This window comes from Piliocolobus tephrosceles, chromosome 5 (assembly GCF_002776525.5).
Source record: "Piliocolobus tephrosceles isolate RC106 chromosome 5, ASM277652v3, whole genome shotgun sequence".
Classification (NCBI taxonomy): Eukaryota; Metazoa; Chordata; class Mammalia; order Primates; family Cercopithecidae; genus Piliocolobus; species Piliocolobus tephrosceles.
Window position 1 is genome coordinate 28271615 of NC_045438.1, and position 21466 is coordinate 28293080.

At 38.3% G+C, this 21466-nt stretch overlaps 1 protein-coding gene across 1 annotated transcript in view; it reads left to right on the forward strand.

Moving 5' to 3' along the window:
* Nucleotides 1-16794, forward strand: part of LAMA2 (laminin subunit alpha 2) — a 509807-nt gene extending 493013 nt beyond the window's left edge. Inside the window, exons 61-67 of the mRNA XM_026454995.1 lie at nt 2748-2860; nt 3177-3366; nt 5285-5440; nt 7507-7660; nt 12537-12667; nt 14622-14844; nt 16431-16794. Coding sequence (XP_026310780.1) covers nt 2748-2860; nt 3177-3366; nt 5285-5440; nt 7507-7660; nt 12537-12667; nt 14622-14844; nt 16431-16588 — 1125 coding nt within the window. The 3' untranslated portion in view covers nt 16589-16794. The remainder of the gene's footprint in view (nt 1-2747; nt 2861-3176; nt 3367-5284; nt 5441-7506; nt 7661-12536; nt 12668-14621; nt 14845-16430) is intronic.
* The last annotated feature ends 4672 nt before the right edge of the window (nt 16795-21466 follow it).

Below are 21466 nucleotides of genomic sequence, written 5' to 3' on the forward strand. Positions count from 1 at the left end.
TAATTTTTTTTTTGGTTGTTGTTGTTCTTTTGGAGAGACAGAGCGGGGCAGGGGTCCTTACTTTGTTGCCCAGGCTAGTCTCAAACTAGTAGCCTCAAGTGGTCTTCCTGCCTCGGCTTTCCAATGCTGGGATTCCAAACATGAGCCTCCATGCCCATCAGACTTGGTTTCAGTTTACCCAAGGAAAAGTGATGCAAGGAAGAAGACATCCTTTAACCAAGCAAGGGGGAGATCTAGATTTGTACAAAACACTGTCAAATTAGAGGGTGGGGAATTTTTGTCCCATTTAAATCCTGAGGTACACACGTATAAAAACCCTCCCACACCAGCACTTCTCAGTACTTTTCCAACTGCCAGTGTAATAAAGGAAGGTGACAGAAGTTTTATTAAAACAACATCCATCCTGTTGCAAATCAATGATAGTAAACATCACCTTGGATGTCCTTAAAAACAAAGGACTATACACCATAATGGCTTTAAACTTTGAGGTTACATGTTAGAGTGTCAGTTTGGTACAACTATTCCGTAACATTGGCTCATCTGAGAACACCGTTTTATTAAGCACTGCTTCTGCCTGCTTCTCCAGGGCTGCCCATTGCAGAAATGGAGGATCTAATCCAGGAGGTGCTGTTCTTCCTAAATTTCAAGCGGGTGTGTCCTGCAATGACTCTTAAAAGAACTTTGACAAAGTCCTTGTCCTTTTCTGGTCAAAGGTTTTTTTCTAAAAAGACTTGACCAGTGCCTTGTCCATCTAGAAAATCTGATAGTATACGACGAAACAACAACAAAACAAAAACAAACAAAAAAACCGCTGCTTAGCTCGGGACCAGTTTTGGATACACCTGTCCAGTCTACCAGCAATCAAAAAGTCCCCCACAACATACAGCTGCTACCAGGAGTGTACAACTGCCACCTTGAAATTTGTTTTAATTTTAATAGAGAAGTTATATTAACATTTACATACAGGAATCAGACAAGTGACTGTAACCGCAATAATATGGACGTAACCCACTGGTGGTTCTCTTTTAAGCTCCCTGTAATTGTTTCCTAATTCCTCAGCATCCATTCACGATTTTAATCCCTCAGTTTTCAGAGCTGAGGGTGTAAAGATGTTTCAGTGAAATTCTGTCCCCAGTGGACTCACAGCAGACAGGATTCTCTTAGCAATTTCTGAGGAAGACCGCAGGCTCCGCATGTTTGTCGAGATGGTCCTCTGTCCAGGAAGTATCGTGAGAGGTTGATAAAAGACCCCAATTCTATTAATAGGAGTATTCATGACTGAGATCTTAAGCTACCGAAGCATCTCCATTCGGGCTCTTTTTGCAGGCAGCGTAATAAGAAAGGTGCCACATGCTGACTCTAAAAGAGGCCATTCAACTGTGCGAATGAATAGCATTTTCCTGTCCTACCCACGGGGTTTTGCATAGCTGTGTGAATTTCGGCCAGTCTGCTCTTTATAACTGACCATCTCCTGGGAAGCAAGAAGGGAAATACTTCCATGAAGACCAATTTTATAGCATTTCAAAACACTTAAAGCCTTTTACCTGCTGTGGCAGAGTGCTTCGTTTGACTAAGATCAAGAGAAGAGAGAACAAGGCTTTTCCTCATCAAGTAAAAATTTCCTGTGTGCTGATGAGTCATCTCTGAGGTACACTCTTTGGGAAGAACACTGTGCATCAAAAGCCTGCCTTGGGCTGCTTGAGAACCTCTGCTGAGTCAGCACTCACTGGGGCAGTGGCCCAGCCAGAGCTATTAAGTGCAGATCTTAAAAACAGATGTGTTGGTGAGAGTGTGCAGGTCATTTTCTCATGTACTGCGTGTTCTAAGAGACTTCCTAAGCAGCCTGTATATTGAGCTATCTTGTGAAAAGAGAGAACAGGGAAAGGAATTGTGGCTTTGGTAATTTAAGGAGCCTGATTATTTATGGAGCTGTGTGTTATGGTAGCCAAATGTGATCTACTTAGCCAGGACTGCTGTATGCTTTGCAAGACCCAGTGCAAAATTGAAAATGCAGGACCCCTCATTGAAAAATTATTAAGAATTTCAAGATGGTGACAGCAGAGCATTAAACCACGTGACTGCACAGCCCCGCACCTAGCTCTCCCCCTTCAGCACCCTGGGAAGCTGATCTTTGAACAGTGGCAGTTGAAATGGTGTATGGTGGGTTACATTTTTAAAATGTGCTGGGTTGCCTAGCAACTGGCAAGGGCCTGAATGGGCTGACGTGCAGGTTTAGATACACCATCTTGAAAGTCTAAATTCATGGAAACCTTCTAGTGGACTGATAATTTTCAAGAAAAAGTAATATACTGGGAGATGGAAATGGGGAGGGCAAGAAAAAAACACATTTTTCTACTGTTATAACCCAAGTGGCTAGCTTGTCATTTTCACTGTTCGATCTTCTAAGAATAGAAGTCTTCATACGTGAAGGAAAAATGAAAGGGAAATTCCAGTTTTCTCAGAAATATAAATAAATTTTTAGAGGATAATGAAACTATGAATTACTCAATAAATATGTCTGAGCACATTCCTTTAGCAATTCAAGGGTGTGATATAAGAAAACTGATTCATGCTCACTGAGCACTTGATAATAAGTACTTACTATGCAGTAGACTACAGAGATGAATAATGTACAATTTTTATTCTTAAAGAATTACTCTAATATGTAAGAAGCAATTAGACAGCATCATTACCTTTTTAAAGAACAGTCCATAATCTCCTGTCTTTCTCTCCTGGGTATTTTACAGGGTCCTTGTGCTGCAGAATCAGAACCAGCTCTTTTGATAGGGAGCAAGCAGTTCGGGCTTTCAAGAAACAGTCACATTGCAATTGCATTTGATGACACCAAAGTTAAACATCGGTATGTATCATCCTGAGACACTGGGAAAGAACTGATAAATGAAGAACTGAGTATTCGTGTTTAATTAAGTTTAATCTACTACACTTATTAATTAATGAAGCTAGCTTTTCTTTTAATTTACTGAGTACAGTAGAGAATAGAATGTTATTTGAGCCTGAGGAGCCCAATTTAGGAAATCAGTAGTTCAGGACATTCCTCATCTCTGAGAAAGTTTTACTCTCCTTTATGAAAATGCAGCCACGATCTGATACCGCTCTGTTTTAGCATGAGAATGCTCTTATTTTTCTGTTTGACTTTGCATGCTTTTGTTTCACAGTCTCACAATTGAGTTGGAAGTAAGAACCGAAGCTGAATCCGGCTTGCTTTTTTACATGGCTCGCATCAATCATGCTGATTTTGCCACAGTTCAGCTGAGAAATGGATTGCCCTACTTCAGCTATGACTTGGGGAGTGGGGACACCAACACCATGATCCCCACCAAAATCAATGATGGCCAGTGGCACAAGGTAATAGTCCCTGGATATTGGCAGTATCCTAAGGGAATTAGTGAGTGGCAGCCATCAGCATTCTCCTGGTGCCAGTATATTTTGCCAGGGCAGACACTGACTCTGGCAGAAGCTAAAAATAAAATGAGTGCCATATACAACTACCACAATCTTGGAAAATGTGCTCAGACCTGTGTAGGTTTACATTTGACCACTGACATGCCACATCATGGTTCCATCACTGCTGTATGGCTGTGGTTCTCAAACATCTACCCATAAACTGAGGCCAGGCGGCTGAAGACATTTCCACTGCTCTAAGTGAGAAACATAGAACAACAGAGTGTGTTCATCATAAAGCTCGATGTATTCGATCTGAAGGAATAATATTTATTCTGAGATTATATTATAGCATTTTTATGGTGGCTAAAAGGCCTTTCTATTATGAAATAGTATTTGCCAAAAGCAAAAGTTGGCAACACTAAAATGGGTCCCAAGACTCCCCACCTAACCACACACTGGTCTGTGAAAACCAGGAATCCAGGAATCTCTGGTTTATCGTGTTTAAAGGGCTCTAAGGTATCATTTCTACTGACAGTTATTTGGAACAATTTAAAAAACGTTGGCCTTACACCCAGAAACTGGTACTATTATGGGCACAGAAGGCTCGTTTGCCAGCTTACTGTCCTCTTTGGCATGACTGCAAATAGATAATATACTGCCTGATTAAAACAAAATCTCAACATTTGTCTCTGCACCTGCGATAGCCTATTAAAGTAAAGCTTCCCTAGGTAGACCAATAAAATTTTTAATTTTCAGAGTACGATATTATTAGATGTTAGATTTGGTTAATGTTAACATACTTGGACTGGTCATATTCTAGAAAGTCAAAGAACCTTAAAAAATGCAAAGCCAACCAATTTGTTATCATGGAAATAAGAAAAGGAATCTTCGTTTTTGCTGGGAGCTTATGACTAGCAAATACGGATCCAAATGAAGGAGCTCTCATTAAGATTTCTTCCATCTCTAGCTAATAGAATAATAAATATGACACTCGAGAAAAAGACATATTGTTGAACCACAATGAGGCTGGGATTAAGAAAGGGAACTTAAATACTATAATTAGTGACGTTAACAATGGATCTTATTTTTGATGGTTTTTTAAAATTACTTCCCAAACCAGAATAAATATATGTAAAATGAAGTGTTAAATTACTCTAATCCTGACCCAGACTAATTTTTAAACCATTATGGTACTTTAGCGTTTTACAGGCTTTCACGCTCCTTTACCTAAATTCAGACTCAAAGTTTTTATACTCCAGCCAGTCTTTACACCCCTTATTTCATTCTGTCTCAGAAGATAATTCACTCCACCACCCTAATTTCAGCCTCAGTCATTTCTCTATCTTCCTCCCTGACTTTGTACTAATCAGGTTCTGCAGAAAGAAGTGCAGCCTATTTGTGCCACTCTTTCTTTAATTCTGCACAAGAAGGGCCTGTTAGGCAAAGGGATGTAGCGTATCTGAAATCGTGTTGGGAGCCCAGGCTCCTTGCTCAATCAAACTAATGCACTTTTAAAACTGTACATGAATTTTGCTGCACTTAATTCATGAAAGTGCTATTAGTCTGCAGGCTTCCTTACAACATTCCTCCCTCTCAACACATATCCACACTTGGGAAACTACTGAAGAGACTTCAACCTAAAACTGACCCAGGAAAATTTGGTATTCTTTTGGTGATAGTAGTCATGGAAAAGGCAGAATTTGAGATATTCTGTAAAATGGGTTGAACTTTCCCATATATAATGGGCTTAGCACATACTAAGCACTGTGTACATTGTTTCAATTTTTCTTGGTAACATCGTTAAAGTCCTTATGTCTTATACTCTGCATATTTGAAATTTGTTCAGGATTGGCATTAATGACCTCTTTCTTTTTTGTAGATTAAGATAATGAGAAGTAAGCAAGAAGGAATTCTTTATGTAGATGGGGCCTCCAACAGAACCATTAGTCCCAGAAAAGCTGACATCCTGGATGTTGTGGGAATGCTGTATGTTGGTGGGTTACCCATCAACTACACTACCCGAAGAATTGGTCCAGTAAATATCTAATTTCTTCTTTATTACCTAAATATATGACTGATTCATTTATTGATATATTTTGATTTATTAGGTCACATGGGCCCATGAAAACTGATAGGTGAGTAGGAAGTCATCTTTTCTGAAAAGGGACAGGTTTTTTTTTTTTTTTTTTTTTTTGAGATAGAGTCTTGCTTTGTCGCCCAGGCTGGAGTGCAGTGACGCAATCTCGGCTCACTGCAAGTTCCGCCTCCCGGGTTCACGCCATTCTCCTGCCTCAGCCTCCCGAGTAGCTGGGACTACAGGTGCCCGCCACCACGCCCAGCTAATCTTTTGTACTTTTAATAGAGATGGGGTTTCACCGTGTTAGCCAGGATGGTCTCCATCTCTTGACCTCATGATCCGCCTGTCTCAGCCTCCCAAAGTGCTGGAATTGCAGGCGTGAGCCACCGTGCCCGGCGGACAGAAGCTTTTTTAGATTAGCTTATGAGAGACAATGCCACGGAACACTGAGTGGGGATTCTGGAGCCAGACTCTCTTGGTTTGAATACCTATTTAACTATTGACTAGCTGTGTGTTTTGGAGCAAGTTAATCTTTTTTAACAAAGATTTCTCTTTTGCAAAATAGGGTAATGATAATACTAAACACAAAGGATTGCATAAAGATTAAATGATTGAGTTGGGCGTGGTGACTCACACCTGTAATCCCAGCACTTTGGGAGGCCGAGGCAGGCAGATCCCTTGAGACCAGGAGTTCAAGACCAGCCTGGCCAAAAACCCTGTCTCTGCTAAAAATACAAAAAATTAGCCAGGTGTGGTGGTATGTGCCTGTAGTCTCAGCTAGTTCTGTCTGAGGGGGCTGAGGCACGAGAATCACTTGAACCCGAGGGGCAGAGGTTGCAGTGAGTTGTAATAGCACCACTGCATTCCAGCCTGGGCGACACAGCAAAACCCGTCTCAAAAAACAAATAAATAAATAAAAATAAAGTGATTGGAAGAGTAGCAGGCATATAAAAAGCACTGAAAGATGAAAATGATGGTATGTATTCATGGTGTTTCAGGCATAGAGATTTAGCAAATATTGAGAGATGCAGTAGTTAGAGTACAGTTATCCAATTTTGGATTCAGAATTTAAAGCCCTCACAGTTTTGTAAATCGGTATTCACCAAATAATTTTTTATCAGACCATGTGTCCTAGTTTACTTTGGAAAGTGTTACTCTGAGAGAAGCATGGAGGATTGATTGGTGCTGTTAGAGAACACACTAGATACAAATGTGATACATTTCTGTACTCAAATTAGAACACATGATATTGTAGATTTGTTCACTCATCAAAGACAATCACCCATTACAGTTGTAATTCTCAGCATTTGGCTTCTCTTGTGGATGATCAGTATTACTTTCCTTTCATAGCTATTGGATATGCTTTTTAGGTCTATCAAAAACAAAAGTCTCTGAAGTGACACTGGTAAAAGCAATTCACTTGAATTTCTAAAAACAGATAAAATATAATGGACTAGAGTATGATTGAGTTACCTCTAAATTCCTTGAATCCCCAATGTTTTATGCAAACTTTCAAGTTTTATGCATATTTGCATTTTCTTAGGGGAGGGTCTGCTGCTTTCATTAGATATTCAAAAGGAAGAAGCACTGAACCCAACCTAATTACCTTTTCAAATAGAAATTGAACATAGGCTATGACAAAATGTGTATATAGTAAGTTTAATAAACTATTAATAGAAATATAAAATCAGGAACATAAGAGACCAGTTAAAACTTATGATACCCACATGGGGCCCATAGCTCTGTCAAACCAATGGAGACATAGTGTGCAGTATTTAGACTATGAGAACAGTGGTATTCCAGGATAGATACATCTGAGTTGAGAAGCACAACACAGGATTTTCTGCATCCATGCCAGGAAGTCTGGTGGTAACAGAGAACCCACGCAGCTTTGGGGGATGTCCTACCATAAGACAACTGGCCAATAACCACACACATAGAGCACCCCGCAAATGATTGTATTCTACGTAAAGGCAAAGTTCTGCTAAAACTTGACATTTGTTTCTTCTGATCTGAACGTTTAGGTGACCTATAGCATTGACGGCTGCATCAGGAATCTCCACATGGCAGAGGCCCCTGCTGATCTGGAAGAGCCCACCTCCAGCTTCCACGTTGGGACATGTTTTGCAGATGCTCAGAGGGGAACATATTTTGATGGAACAGGTTTTGCCAAAGCAGGTAAGGCTCTTTCATTTCCTTCCTGTTGATTATTAACTGGATACAAATACTAACTTCTTGCTAGTACCAAATAATAAAAGTTCCCGGAGGCCTAAACTAGTATCCTTTATTTAAGCCAAAAATAAACTTATGGAAGTAATTTCAAAAATGCTTCTTAAAAATTCATGTATCTGATCCTGATAAGAATTAATAGAAGAAATAAAGTAAAGGCCTATTTAGAGAATTTATTCCATCTCCTTCACTGGAGATTAAGAACAGCAAAATAAATAATTTTGCAAGAACACTCATATGTTTATACTATGTTGTTTTCCTACCTTCCAGTTTCTGGAGATATGTTTTTTTCTTCTTTTCAATTCCCTGCAAGGCTGTATTTCATAATCTCCTCCCCATCAACACACACCCATATAGACAATGCACACCCATGTCCGTTTCTTGTTGATGGTGACGATGGCTGGCATCATTCCTGGCTTTCTCTACTCCATTTCCAATGAACATTTCCAGTATGGTTTTATATCACTGGTCATGAAGGTACAGCTAGGAAAAAGAAATAGGAAATAACCTCTACATAATGATTTTTTAATCCTTTAATTTTTAATTTTTGTGGATACACAGTGGGTGTATATATTTATGGGTTACCTGAGATATTTTGATATAGGCATGCAATGCATAATAATCGTATCAGGGTAAATGGGGTATCCATCACCTCAAACATGTATTCTTTATGTTTCAAACGTCTGATTGTACTCTTTTAGTTAATTTAAAATGTACAATTCGCCACTGCACTCCAGCCTGGGCGATAGAGCGAGACCCCGTCTCAAAAAAAAAAAAAAAAAAAAAAAAAAAAAAAAAAAAAAAACAAAAAAAAAAAAAAAAAAAAAAAAAAAAAAAAAAAAAAAAAAAAAAAACCAGAAAAACAAACAAACAAAAGAAAGTACAATTATTTTTTTTTTTTAACTGTAGTTACACTTGTGCTAGGAAATACTAACTCTTATTCATTCAAACTATTTTGTATCATTAACCATCCCTACTCCTCCCTGCCACTAACCTTCCCAACGTCTGGTAACTATCCTTCTAATTTCTATCTCCATGAGTTCAATTGCTTTCATTTTTAGCTCCCACAGATAAGTGAGAACATGTGATGTTTGCCTTTGTGTGCCTGGCTTATTTCACTTAATATAATGACCTCGAGAACCACCCATGTTCTTGCAAATGACAGGATCTCATTCTTTTTTATGGCTTATTCATATCCATTATGTATATGTACCACATTTTCTTTATCCATTCATCTGCTGATGGACACATAGGTGGCTTCCAAATCTTGGCTATTGTAAATAGTGCTGCAATAAACATGGGAGTGCAGATATCTCTTCGATATCCTTTTGAGTATATATCTGAGAGTGGAATTGATGGATCATATGGTAGCTCTATTTTTAGTGTTCTGAGGAACCTCCAAACTGTTCTCCATGGCAGTTGCACTAGTTTACATTCCCACCAACAGTGTACGAGGGTTCCCTTTTCTCTACATCCTTGTCAGCATTTGTTATGTTGCCTGTCTTTTGGATAAAAGCCATTTTAACTTGGGTGAGATAATAGCTCATTGTAGTTTTGATTTGCATTTCTCTGATGATCAGTGATGTTGAGCACCTTTTCATATACCTGTTTGCCATCTGAATATCTTCTTTTGAGAAATGTCTATCCATCTTGTACCCATTTTTAAATAGGATTATTAGATTTTTTTTTTTTTCCTGTAGAATTGTTTGAGTTCCTTTTATATTCTGGTTATTAATCCCTTATCAGATGGGTAGTTTGCAAATATTTTCTCCCATTCTGTGGGTTGTCACTTCACTTTGTTGATAGTTTCCTTTGCTATGCAGAAGCTTTTTAACTTGATGTGGTCCCATTTGTCTATTTTTGCTTTGGTTGCCTGTGCTTGTGGGGTATTACTCAAGAAGTCTTTGCCCATTTCAATGTCCTGGGGAATTTCCCCAACATTTTATTGCAACAGTTTCATAGTTAGATCTCCTAGATTCAAGTCTCTAATCCACTTTGATTTTTGTATATGGCGAGAGATAGGGATCTAGTTTCATTCTTCCACATATGCATATCCAGTTTTCCCTGCACCATTTATTGAAGAGACTGTCCTTTCCCTAATGTGTGTTCTTAGAACCTTTATGGAAAATGAGTTCGCTGTAGATGTGTGGATTTATTTCTGGCTTCTCTATTCTGTTCCACTGGTCTATGTGCCTGTTTTTATGTCAGTACTATGCCGTTTGGGTTACTGTAGTTCTGTAGTATAATTCGAAGTCTGGTAATGTAATTCTTCCAATTTTGTTGTTTTTGCATAGGATAACTGTGACTATTCTGGGTTTCATATGAATTTTAGGAATTTTCTATTTCTGTGGAGAATCTCATTGGTATTTTAATAGGGATTATATTACATCTGCAGATTGCTCTGGGTTGTATGGACATTTTAACAATATTGATTCTTCAAATCCATTAACATGGAATATCTTATTTTTGTGCCCTCTTCAATTTCTTGCATCATTGTTTTTTGGTTTTTATTGTACTTTCCTCTAAGATCTAGAATATGACGAGGATGCCCACTGTCACCACTGTTATTCAACGTAGTATTGGAAGTCCTAGCTAGAGCAATCAGATGAGAAAAAAGTAAACAGCATCCAAGGAAGAAGTCAAATCATACTTGTTTGCAAATGACATGATTTTGTATTTGGAAAAGCCTAAAGACCCCACCAAAAAACCGTTAGGACTGATAAATTCAGTAAAGCTGCAGGACACAAAGTCAACATACAAAAATCAGTAACATTTCTATATGCCACCAGCAAACAATCAGAAAACGAAATCCAGAAAGTAATCCCATTTACAGTAGCTACAAAGAAAATAAAATACTAAGTAATTAACCAAAGAAGTGAAAGATCTCTACAATGAAAACTGCATAATAATTTTTTAAATCTGCCATTAATATACTTAAAAATAGAATATTCAGTCCTGCAGTATCATAGAAACATGTATATGTTCATTAGAAATAAACTAATAAGCACATAATATGTGGAGATTATGATGGGAAACAGAGAAATAAGTAACAGTTCTTTCTATCAAGAATACATTATCAACTGGTAAGAAATTGAAAGAAGGCCAGTAAAAATGATTTAAGACATAAAAGCACAGTTCTGTAGATACTTAGAAAAAAAGATTAACTTTGGGGAAATCAGGAAATGTTTCATGAAGGAATCAGCATTTGAGCAAGGATTCAGGTGATTTTAACACCCCCATACAAAGTAGCGGGTGATAGAAGAGTAGGACCCTCCAGCAAAATATAGGTAAGAAACCTCACCTACACAGAAGCAGAAAACAGAAAAACACAGGATATGCTAAATATTGAAACATTATGGATTATGCTGAACCCTGAATTCCATGTGCTATGAAAGTCTAAAAGCTTCCCTCAAGATTTCTGCAAATTCACAGATGACTGGCATTCACTTAGTCAAATTTTGTGATGAGTTTCAGCTTCAGCTTCTGCAGTTAATGGACTGACTTGCCATCCTGCCTGGGGTCTTATAATTCTGGATCAAACCAAACCAGAAAATTACCCACTTCCTCTGTTTCTAATGGCCCTTGCCATCCCCTGAACACACAGTGTAATACAATTTACATAAGACTTGGGTGGTCAGAAGAGATCACTTCACTGGAAAACATACAATTCATCTTAACCTTTGACATCTTTGTTCTTAAATGTTTTCCAGCGACCCAGTCACTGGGACTTTTTATTGGCCTCTTCATTCTTTCTGTCCTCAGCCGAACTTCCTCATGTCCTTCCTCTCTTCTCCTTACTTCTCCCTTTTGGTTTTATTTTGCAGAACAATTCAGCTTCTTCTACCCTTTTTTTTTTTTTTTTTTTTTTAATTTACTTACAGAAGGGGTGTCACTATGTTGCCCAGGCACAACTGGCTAGCTTTTATTGTTAAAATCTGCTATAAACCCACCTTTGCCAATCCAAACCCATCAAGGTTCTCAGTAGAACAAAAGTCTTTCACATAATAGCTACCATCCTTCATTGGAGACAGCTGTGGCTACACATAGCATTTATTTCTTGCCTAATAAATAGAAGACTTGGAGAAAATTCCCCTGAGTAGTTCCCTGATACTCTATTCAGTTTGTGTGGTCTAGACAGATCTTAACAGATCACTTTGTTCCTAAGAGGCGTATCTTAAATACTTGCTCAAAGATTTTAAAAAATCAAAGAGTCAAATATGGAAAATCATAGAGAAAAGAATTAACTGGATAAGCAAGATAAGTCTACTTATGTCCCAGAAACTTCCCATCAACAATGTATTTACAGTTTCTCTCTGTATTAATAAAATGTGTGGCAACTTTTGAACCCTTTCAGATGATTGTGGCACCATTTAGTGTGCCCCACTAAAATGTTACTGAAAAATCACTGAAATGTTGTTCTTAACCCAATAGAGAGACTTCTAAGATAATAATACCTGACAGTGAGATTCTTTGAGTCAATCTCAGTGTGTATCCATTTATTCAAATAACACATATTAAACCTCCATGATGTGCCAGATACTTTAGTAAGTACAGGGATAAAATGGTGAAAAGTATAGACAATACCCCTGATCTCATAGAACGTACATTCCAGAACGGAAGGTAGCCCAGAAAAGAAGCAATAACTATGGAGTGTGTTACAGGACACAGTGGTGGAAGATAGGCCAGGCAGGATCTGAAACTTACAGCCCTCACTAGAATTAGCTAGCATTTGAATTGAAATCTAATAAAAAGTCATGCATTGCACACATTTGAATTAACAATCCCCATACTCTAATCCACAATATTTAAAATCTTCATTTTACAGTTGGTGGATTCAAAGTGGGATTGGACCTTCTTGTAGAATTTGAATTCCGCACAACTAGAACGACTGGAGTTCTTCTAGGGATCAGTAGTCAAAAAATGGATGGAATGGGTATTGAAATGATTGATGAAAAGGTGAGTGTCAGCAATTGAAACATTTCTGATTTCTTCATGACATTGTTGATGTGTAGATACCGTTCACGTGTGGCAAACTCGAATATTTTGAAGCCTGTCTGTATTCTTTGTTGGGGAGAAAGCTTTCATTTTGTATGTTTTCATCCTTCTGGATTATTTCAATTTGTGTATGTTTTCAGCATAACTATTGTATAGGCCAGTATAAACTTTAAATGCATTCATTCTACAGCAAGCCAATTATTTTGACTAATATGAACCAAATAGTTCGAGATCTTAAGTTCTTACTGTGTTGCTATGAATACACTCTTATTCTCCTCTTAAGGAACACATAGTCTATGAAACTATTGACTCCAGTGGGAGAAAAGGCAGAGGTGTATATCATCTAAAATTAGTCTGCCTCTTGTAACAGGCTAGGCATCTCTTAGAAGTCAAGGTAGCCAACTGACATATCAGTTTCTCAATTTTTTTAAAAGAGCATCCAGATGATACCATTTCAAAAAACAGCAAAATTTATAAAAGTAGTGTGTCAGTTTGATAATAATTGATAATCAAATTCGAAACACCTCTCTAAGCCCTGCAGTGAAACAACTTTGCACTATAGGCAGCAGGTAAAAAGAGAAGGCAGAACAAGAAATTTCACAAGTTTTCTATTTGGCTATTAAATAGGAATTGTACTTCAACTCAGTTCACGTTTCCACCCTTAGTGTTGCCTCCCAAGAAGAAAAATCACATAGTGACTTAACTATTTTTTTTCTTGCTTTCTTCCTCCTTCTGCTCAATTTTCAAACTGTCCTCAAACAAAGGTAATACAGGAAAAAAGATCCACCAGTTTAAGGGTAAAAAAGGGTGAACAAAAAAGCAACACTTAATAGTTTTACCAAATTTTCAAAACACACTTTTACTACATCTTTTTCAAGTAAGCTTCATTTCATCACGTGCTGTTACGGGCAGTTACCATCAATATGTCACTATCATGTGCATTTCTCACCAAGCTCCTTTTACATGCAAAAGCCACCCAATATAGTATGCAATATTGTATGCACCCAATATAGTATGCAATATATATGCCAACTCCACCCAATATAGTAAACAGTTCAGTAATAATTACATCACTAGAGTTTACAAACTTTTTACCTATTTACTTGCGTTTTCAATCTTTTTAAGACTTCATTTTTTTTTTTTACCTTGTCAAATGTGTTGCCAAACTGACTAATGTTTTTAATGTTCCAATATGTTTCATTTCTTCACCAGCTTCAAAAGAATTCTGTCATCTCAAATTTCAGGGGCCTTTCCACCTTACTAAAAACAGATTTTTCTCATTTAGACCAGAACTTCTAATCTAAGTTCTTCATTGTTAGGAATTTAACTGGCCTTCTGGCTCAGGTCTTTGGCACCTGTGACATGAAACAGGCTCCAAAATGTAATTTATGTAACTCTTAATCTTGTATATAAAATGAAATCCATGAAGGAAAACACATAATTAAAACATCAGAAGTTTAAAATTTAAAAAATCCTTTACTTTGAATTTGTAAACCAAATTAATGAGTCACTTTAAACAATATCTTTTAAGAAAATTTTATAAGGTTCAGTAAGAACTCTCACATTCTAAAAAGCTCTGAGGTAGAATTTTTCCCTGTGTACACTAGGTCCTTTTCTTGTCACCTGGCCTCAAATTTTTCTGAAAGCAGAATTATTACCAGCTTTATATATCTTGCCTATTAACTCCCAACAATTCCCCAAAGCAAAGAACATAATTTGTGGCTCCTGGTGATTAGATTTATACTTTAATTTCTATCAATCAAGTTTTAAAAATTTTTTCAATATGCCCAGTTACATCCAGTTCAAATGATTCTGGCCGATATCTTTCCTAGAGACCTGATCATTTTTATGTGTGAAACATCATGATACTTCTTGAATAAAACCATCTGTGACTGTTCTATTTCCTGCTGTCCAGCTGATGTTTCATGTGGACAATGGCGCCGGCAGATTCACTGCTGTCTATGATGCTGGGGTTCCAGGGCATTTGTGTGATGGACAATGGCATAAAGTCACTGCCAACAAGATCAAACACCGCATTGAGCTCACAGTCGATGGGAACCAGGTGGAAGCCCAAAGCCTAAACCCAGCATCTACATCAGCTGACACAAATGACCCTGTATTTGTTGGAGGCTTCCCAGGTGAGTGTTGGCTTCCCCAGCAAGAATGTCTTTGCTCTGTTATGTTAGTGGTTTTGAAAACATTTATATTTACGTATGTCCAAGAATGTGTGCTTATGTGTACTTGCTTCCTAGCTTTAGAATTTGCTCCTATAAATAGCACCTTACCTAAAATTTCCAGTGTGTAAAATGAACATATTATATAAACCACATGGGACTGAACTTTTCATGAGAACCCCCAAAGTTTCATTTGTGGAGAGATTGAAGCTAGAGGAAATGAATTTGGCTTATAAAAGATATGAGGCATTTAACAGCAATTGGAGCCAAACTTGGTGTTCTTTCTGATTTTTTTAAAATTAGTATACCAGAGGAATCATAAAATGTTATGGAACTTATTTCCTCAAGTTCTGGAAATCATTGGGTTAAACGTAGCTAATTTCCCCCTTATGTTATTATAGAGTTTATATTTATATTACAAAGAAACCCAAGCAATAAATCCTCATTCAAAATCCTTCTCTAGCACATTAAACATAGCATGTGAACTGCAGAGATTTACCTAAAGTGCCCATAAACAAGAGTGGCCCAACTTGATGAGAAGTAAGCCAAGTGGCTCTTAATAAGTACTGTAATAACATAGCCTCCTTGAATGGTCTTTCATCATTTTGTTGAGAGGAACTTTTGTCCCCGTTTATATAAAGCTCCTTTGCTTAATGAAACAAGCAAAATGTATATTCAGCAATTGTTGACAGAGCAATGTTGACAGAAATGCAATGGGGGCCCAACGACAGCTCCTCTTTCCAAAGTGCCTTCTGGGTTTTAAAAAGATCTTTTGCCTCAATCAGGATACATTCCAAGACATTATGAAGGAGGTAATGTACTTCTCCATTCAGTCTATGAAATGGGATCCTAATTAACACCTAGTAGGCCTGCTGAAACAAGCACCTGCCTAATAAGAGGAAGATTCCACATGAATTTCCAAACTCCTTAACCTTTAGGGATTTATTTTTACAATGTAAGAAAGTGATAAAGTCACCTTCAAAAAGTTCTAAGTCAGTACTTAAAAGTATCTGATCAATTGCTTTGTTTCATGAACTAACATTTTACAATTTTAAGTCACAACTGTAAACCTGTTCATCCCAAACCACTTTATTTCATGTCTTAAGATGTATAATTCTAGATGTTTTCAGATTTTATAATATACAACAACTATTAAAAAGTTGAGGCTGGGCATGGTGGCTCATGCCTGTAATCCCAACACTGGAATTACACTTTGGGCTGAGGTGGACAGATCTCTTGAGCCCAGGAATTGGAGAGTAGCCTGGGCAACACAGAGAAGGGAGGATCGCTGGAGTCCAGGAGGTTTAGGCTGCAGTAAGCCTTGTACCACTGCACTCCAGCCTAGGCAACAGAGCAAGAACCTGTCTCAAAAAAAATTTCAGTTGATCTTTCTTCACAATTCTATTAGTAAGGCTAAAAACAAAACCACTAACTTTGCATAAAACAGCATTCCAATTTAATCTCAAGCTAACAGGTGACTTTGAAACATGCTCTTAATATTTGGCGCAGGAGCATTTCAAAGCTGAGCCCTCTTGCGTTGCCTTTTTCAGATGACCTCAAGCAGTTTGGCCTGACCACCAGCATTCCGTTCCGAGGTTGCATCAGATCCCTGAAGCTCACCAAAGGCACGGGCAAGCCACTGGAAGTTAATTTTGCCAAGGCCCTGGAACTGAGGGGCGCTCAACCTGTATCATGCCCAGCCAACTAATAAAAATAAGTGTAACCCCAGGAAGGGTCTGTCAAAACAAGTATATCAAGTAAAACAAATATATTTTACCTATATATATTAATTAAACTAATTTGTGCATGTATATAGAATTATTTCTGTATTCAGATGGTGCTAATTCAGACTCCAGACTGAATTTTAATTCAAGTTCTTTCTCAAGTCTATAAATATTAAACTGATTATTTCATTCTAAATAATTGCCTGTTTTGTGTGATTTTAAGGATAAAAGGAAACTGGCCATAAATTGTTGAATTTGCAACATGCCCTCCAGTCATCTCAAGGAAAGAGTTCAGATGTAATTTATGAAGGCAATTTTTTTTTAACTTATTCCTATTAATACTTTTATCATCCTTTACCATGTATGTCAGCTTTGGCCTTCTGTCCAAGCCACTGACAGCAAGTGAATTTGGCATGTGTGATTGATTGGGAGGAAATCAGTTCCCTTACTCTGTTTGTGAAAGAATTAGCAAATCATTTTCCTGACCCAAGTTCATTATTAGAGAGTTTAACTAGCCACATGAGAGAATAGCTTTTTATGCTGAAGGTAGAGGGTATAGATCAGATTCAGGCCAGAAAGCTTGATTATTTGATTTTCTTATTGACAATGATTTTTGGGCTTTGGGGAGATGCCAGAACCAAGCTTATGAATGACAACTAAGCACACATTTGATACTACAGTACTAAGGTTTGGGACTCTCTAAGCCTATAGTGAATATCACAATTTACACCTAGGTGGAGAGGAATAACGCTGAAATGCATTTCTACTTATCAGGAAACAGTAAACCAGAAACTTAAAAGGCATGCGAGTCTTTTGGAGTTGTAATTTGACCTAACAAATCCATTTTCTAAAAAAAGTTCTGTGTTTTGTTCTCCTTTTACCCATGATTTCAGTCATCTTCAAAGAGCTCTGTGAGAAGACTGGCCTTGATTTTATTCACCAGCTTAAAAAGGAAACGTTTCATTTGCCATCTTCAGTAGACAATGGTTGCAGTCTAATAATTCAGAACATGTAAAAGAACAGGAAACTTTCTTCTCCTATTTTAGCAAAAATTTTAGCAAAAAAGAATAATCCTCTGTGACAATGTTATCCACTAGGAGAAGGAAGGTGCTGTTTCCAATCGAGGTGATGACTGACATATTCACTATTTCACCACCGTCCAGTTGCTCAATACAATTTGTACACACAACTTCATTCTAGAGAAGCAATTCTCAACGTTGGCTCAGTGTTTTAGAAAAGTGCCTATGTTTTAGAAAAGGGCTTAGGGAGTTTTTAAAAATCTGGTACCTGGTCCAGTGATTCTGATTTTTGTCTAGGACATAGCCAGAGCATAAGAATTTTTTTTTTTTTTTTTTTTTGGAGACAGAGTCTCATGTTGTCACCCAGGCTGGAGTGGAATGGCACCATCTTGGCTCACTGCAGCCTCAACCTCCCCAGTTCAAGTGATCCTCCTGCCTCACTCCCCAAGTAGCTGGGACTACAGGTGCACATCACCATGCCCAACTAATTTTCATATTTTTAGTAGAGATGGGGTTTCACCATGTTGCCCAGGCTGGTCTTGAACTCCTGAGCTCAAGCAATCTGCCTGCCTCAGCCTCCCAAAGTGCTAGGATTACTGGTGTGAACCACTGTGCCCAGTCAAGTATGAGGATTTTAAAAAACATTCCCAGGCAATTCTACTATGTTGTCAAGGATAAGAACCACTATTCTAAAAAGAAACATTATCCTCCATGCCAACAAAGAGTTTTATAGTCATTCGAGAACCCTACTATTAACTTTGTCTTGGTCATTTCCACACCTATTAAAAAAATAATATAGGCCAGGTGCAGTAGCTCACACCTGTAATCCCAGCACTCTGGGAGGCCGAGGCAGGAGGATCACTGGAACCCAGAAGTTTGAGACCAGCCTGGGCAACATAGGGAGACCCTGCCTCTACCAAAAGTCTAAAAATTAGCCAGGCATAGCGGCATGCACCTATAATCCTAGCTACTCCAGGAGGCTGATGCAGGAGGATTGCTTGAGCCTGGGAGGTCAAAGCTGCAGTGAGCTGGTGATCATACCACTGCACTCCAGCCGGGGCAACAGAGCAAGACTCTGTCTCAAATGAAAGAGATATCTTTTTATATCAAATATTGAATCTAGTGAATTTAATATATAAAACATTGAATCTAGTGAATATCTTTTAACCAAACTTTAAGAAATAAAACTTTTGAAAACCAATGTGTTTTAAAAGTGGAAACATACATCTGCACTAAACACTGACATGACTTTGGGGGCTTAATCTGGACACTGAGTGGGATAAATGGGAATAAAGATGTTGGGTTCCTTAGATTAAAAGCTAAAGCCTTTCTTTCTTGAGTCTTGCACAGAAAGACATGTAACAAAATGGAAAGCAAAGGTACTTAAATTGGCATTCCTATCAGAATAAAATCCTGCTTCAGTCAATTTGTAGGTAGAGGCCTTAGAATGATAGAATTGGAATTGAATTGACATCAGCGAATACAGTGATTCTCAAGTCTAGCTAGATATTAAAATTGCCTTGGGTGCTTAAAAAATCTACATTTGGGCTGGGCACTGTAGCTCATGCCTGTAATCCCAACACTCTGGGAGGCCAAGGCAGGAGGATTGCTTAAGCCCAAAAGTTTGAGACCAGCCTGAGCCACATAGTGGGACCTTATCTCTACAAAAAAAAAAAAAAAAAAAAAAAATTACCTGGGAGTGGTGGTCCTCACCTGTGGTCCCAGCTACTTGGGAAGCTGAGGTGGGAGGTTCACTTGAGCAGGGCAGGTTGATACTGCAGTGAGCCAGTGATTGTGACAGTATGCTGCAGCCTGGGCAACAAAGCAATATCCTGTCTCGAAAAAGAAAAACAAAATTGACATCTGGGTGTCACCCCAGCCCAATTAAACTATAATCTCTGGGTAGGGCCCAGGCATTGGCATTTTCTAAAAATCCCCACTTGATTCAAATGTGAAACCAAGACTGAAAACCCCTGGGCTCCTGTCACCTCCACATTTTATGGGGAGGAATTAGAAGGAACCCAAGGATATTTTGATAGCTGTGCTCAAAGTCCAGCCGTAGTAAAGTTTCCCAGTGTAGTCCAGACAGTTGCATCTGGATCCAAGCAGAATTTACTGAATTAGGTTTGGGCAAAACTTGTCCCACACAACGTTCACACTCCAGAGTGACCCGTGAATTTGGATAACCAAAAATTGTCCAAATTTTAAGATCAGAAATAAGGACATTTTGGTTGGGCACAGTGGCTCATGCCTGTAATCACAGCACTTTGGGATGCTGAAACAGGTGGATCACCTGAGTCAGGAGTTCGAGACCAGCCTGGTCAACATGGTGAAACCCCATCTCTACTAACAATACAAAAATTAGCCAGGCATGGTGGGGCATCTGTAATCCCAGCTACTCGGGAGGCTGAGGCAGAAGAATTGCTTGAACCCAAGAGGCAGAGAGAGGTTGCAGTGAGCCAAGATCATGCCACTGCCCTCCAGCCTGGGTATCAGAGTGAGACTCTGTCTCAAAAATAAATAAATAATAAATAAGGACAATTTATGAAAAAGTTTCTTCTCTAGAATTTTTAATTAATTTCTGACCTCAAAAATCAAATTAATTCTTATCCCAAAACAAGATAAAATATTTTCTCCACTCAACCTTGTCCCCTCAATGATTTCCTCTCCTCCTGCCACCCACAGCAATTATGAAGAAAGCAGAAGACTTTTCATTGATTTTCTAAACACCCACTCCTACTAGGTTGTCAGCCTTCTTCTTTAAAAAGGTGCTTTGCACTTTAGGAGAAAAACATTTGTGAGGGGACTTTTATTGAAGTTACCATGGTGAACACCACTGACTAAAGAACAGAGCAGATTTCAGCCCCAAAGCACCAGAACACTGACAGACACTTAAGGCTTCAATTAGCGCTTTAAAAAAATCATCACTATTTTCTCCTGCTTTGATTTAACCTATTGTCCCCAACTATAGAACTCTTCCAGATTTCCTACTTACTGACCGAGGAAAAGAGGACTTTGACAAATTGAAATTCTCTTGATGTTATATGAATTATTTGCTGAATTATTTGGTGTATAATATAATCTGTGATTAACATGAAAACAAAACACAATACCATAATCCATTTTTGCAAGCCCTGAGTATACTCTTTTTTACTACCACTTGCAAAGGATATGACTCAACTGCTAATGCCACTTTTTAATCTCATGTCAATGTCTTTTAATCTCAGTTAAATTAAGAGAGATATAAAAACATATGCACTGTATTCCTTTGCTCAACTGAGATGAATACATACCTCACACCGAAGTGTACCTGGAGGGAAGCAATGCCCCAGGCTGGACCCTAAGTTCCAACTTGATTTCGGAATCTTGGCATGCAGGGTGGCAGCTCAGACTCATTCTTCGGCCTTCATGCCAGTTACCTAAGTGAACATGATGTTTGTGCCCATTATTGATATGAGGGTGTCACTGGCTGAACTGTGTCCCCACAAAATTCATGTGTCAATGTTCTAAACCCCAGTACTTCAAAAAGTGACTCTATTTGGAGACAGAACCTTTAAAGGAATAATTAAGGTGAAACGAGTTCACTTGGATGGGCCCCGATTCAATATGACTGATGTAAGAATTTGAGAAGAGATTAGGACACAGATAGGCATAGAGAGAAAACCACGTGAAGATGAAAAGACGGCCACCCACAAGCCAAAGAGAGAAGCCTCCAGAAGAAACTGACCTTTCCAACACCTTGATCTCAAACTTCTATCCTCCAGAATTGTGAAAAAATAAATTTCCATTGTTTATGCCACCCAGTCTGTGTTACTTAGTAATGGTGGCTCTAGAAAACTAATA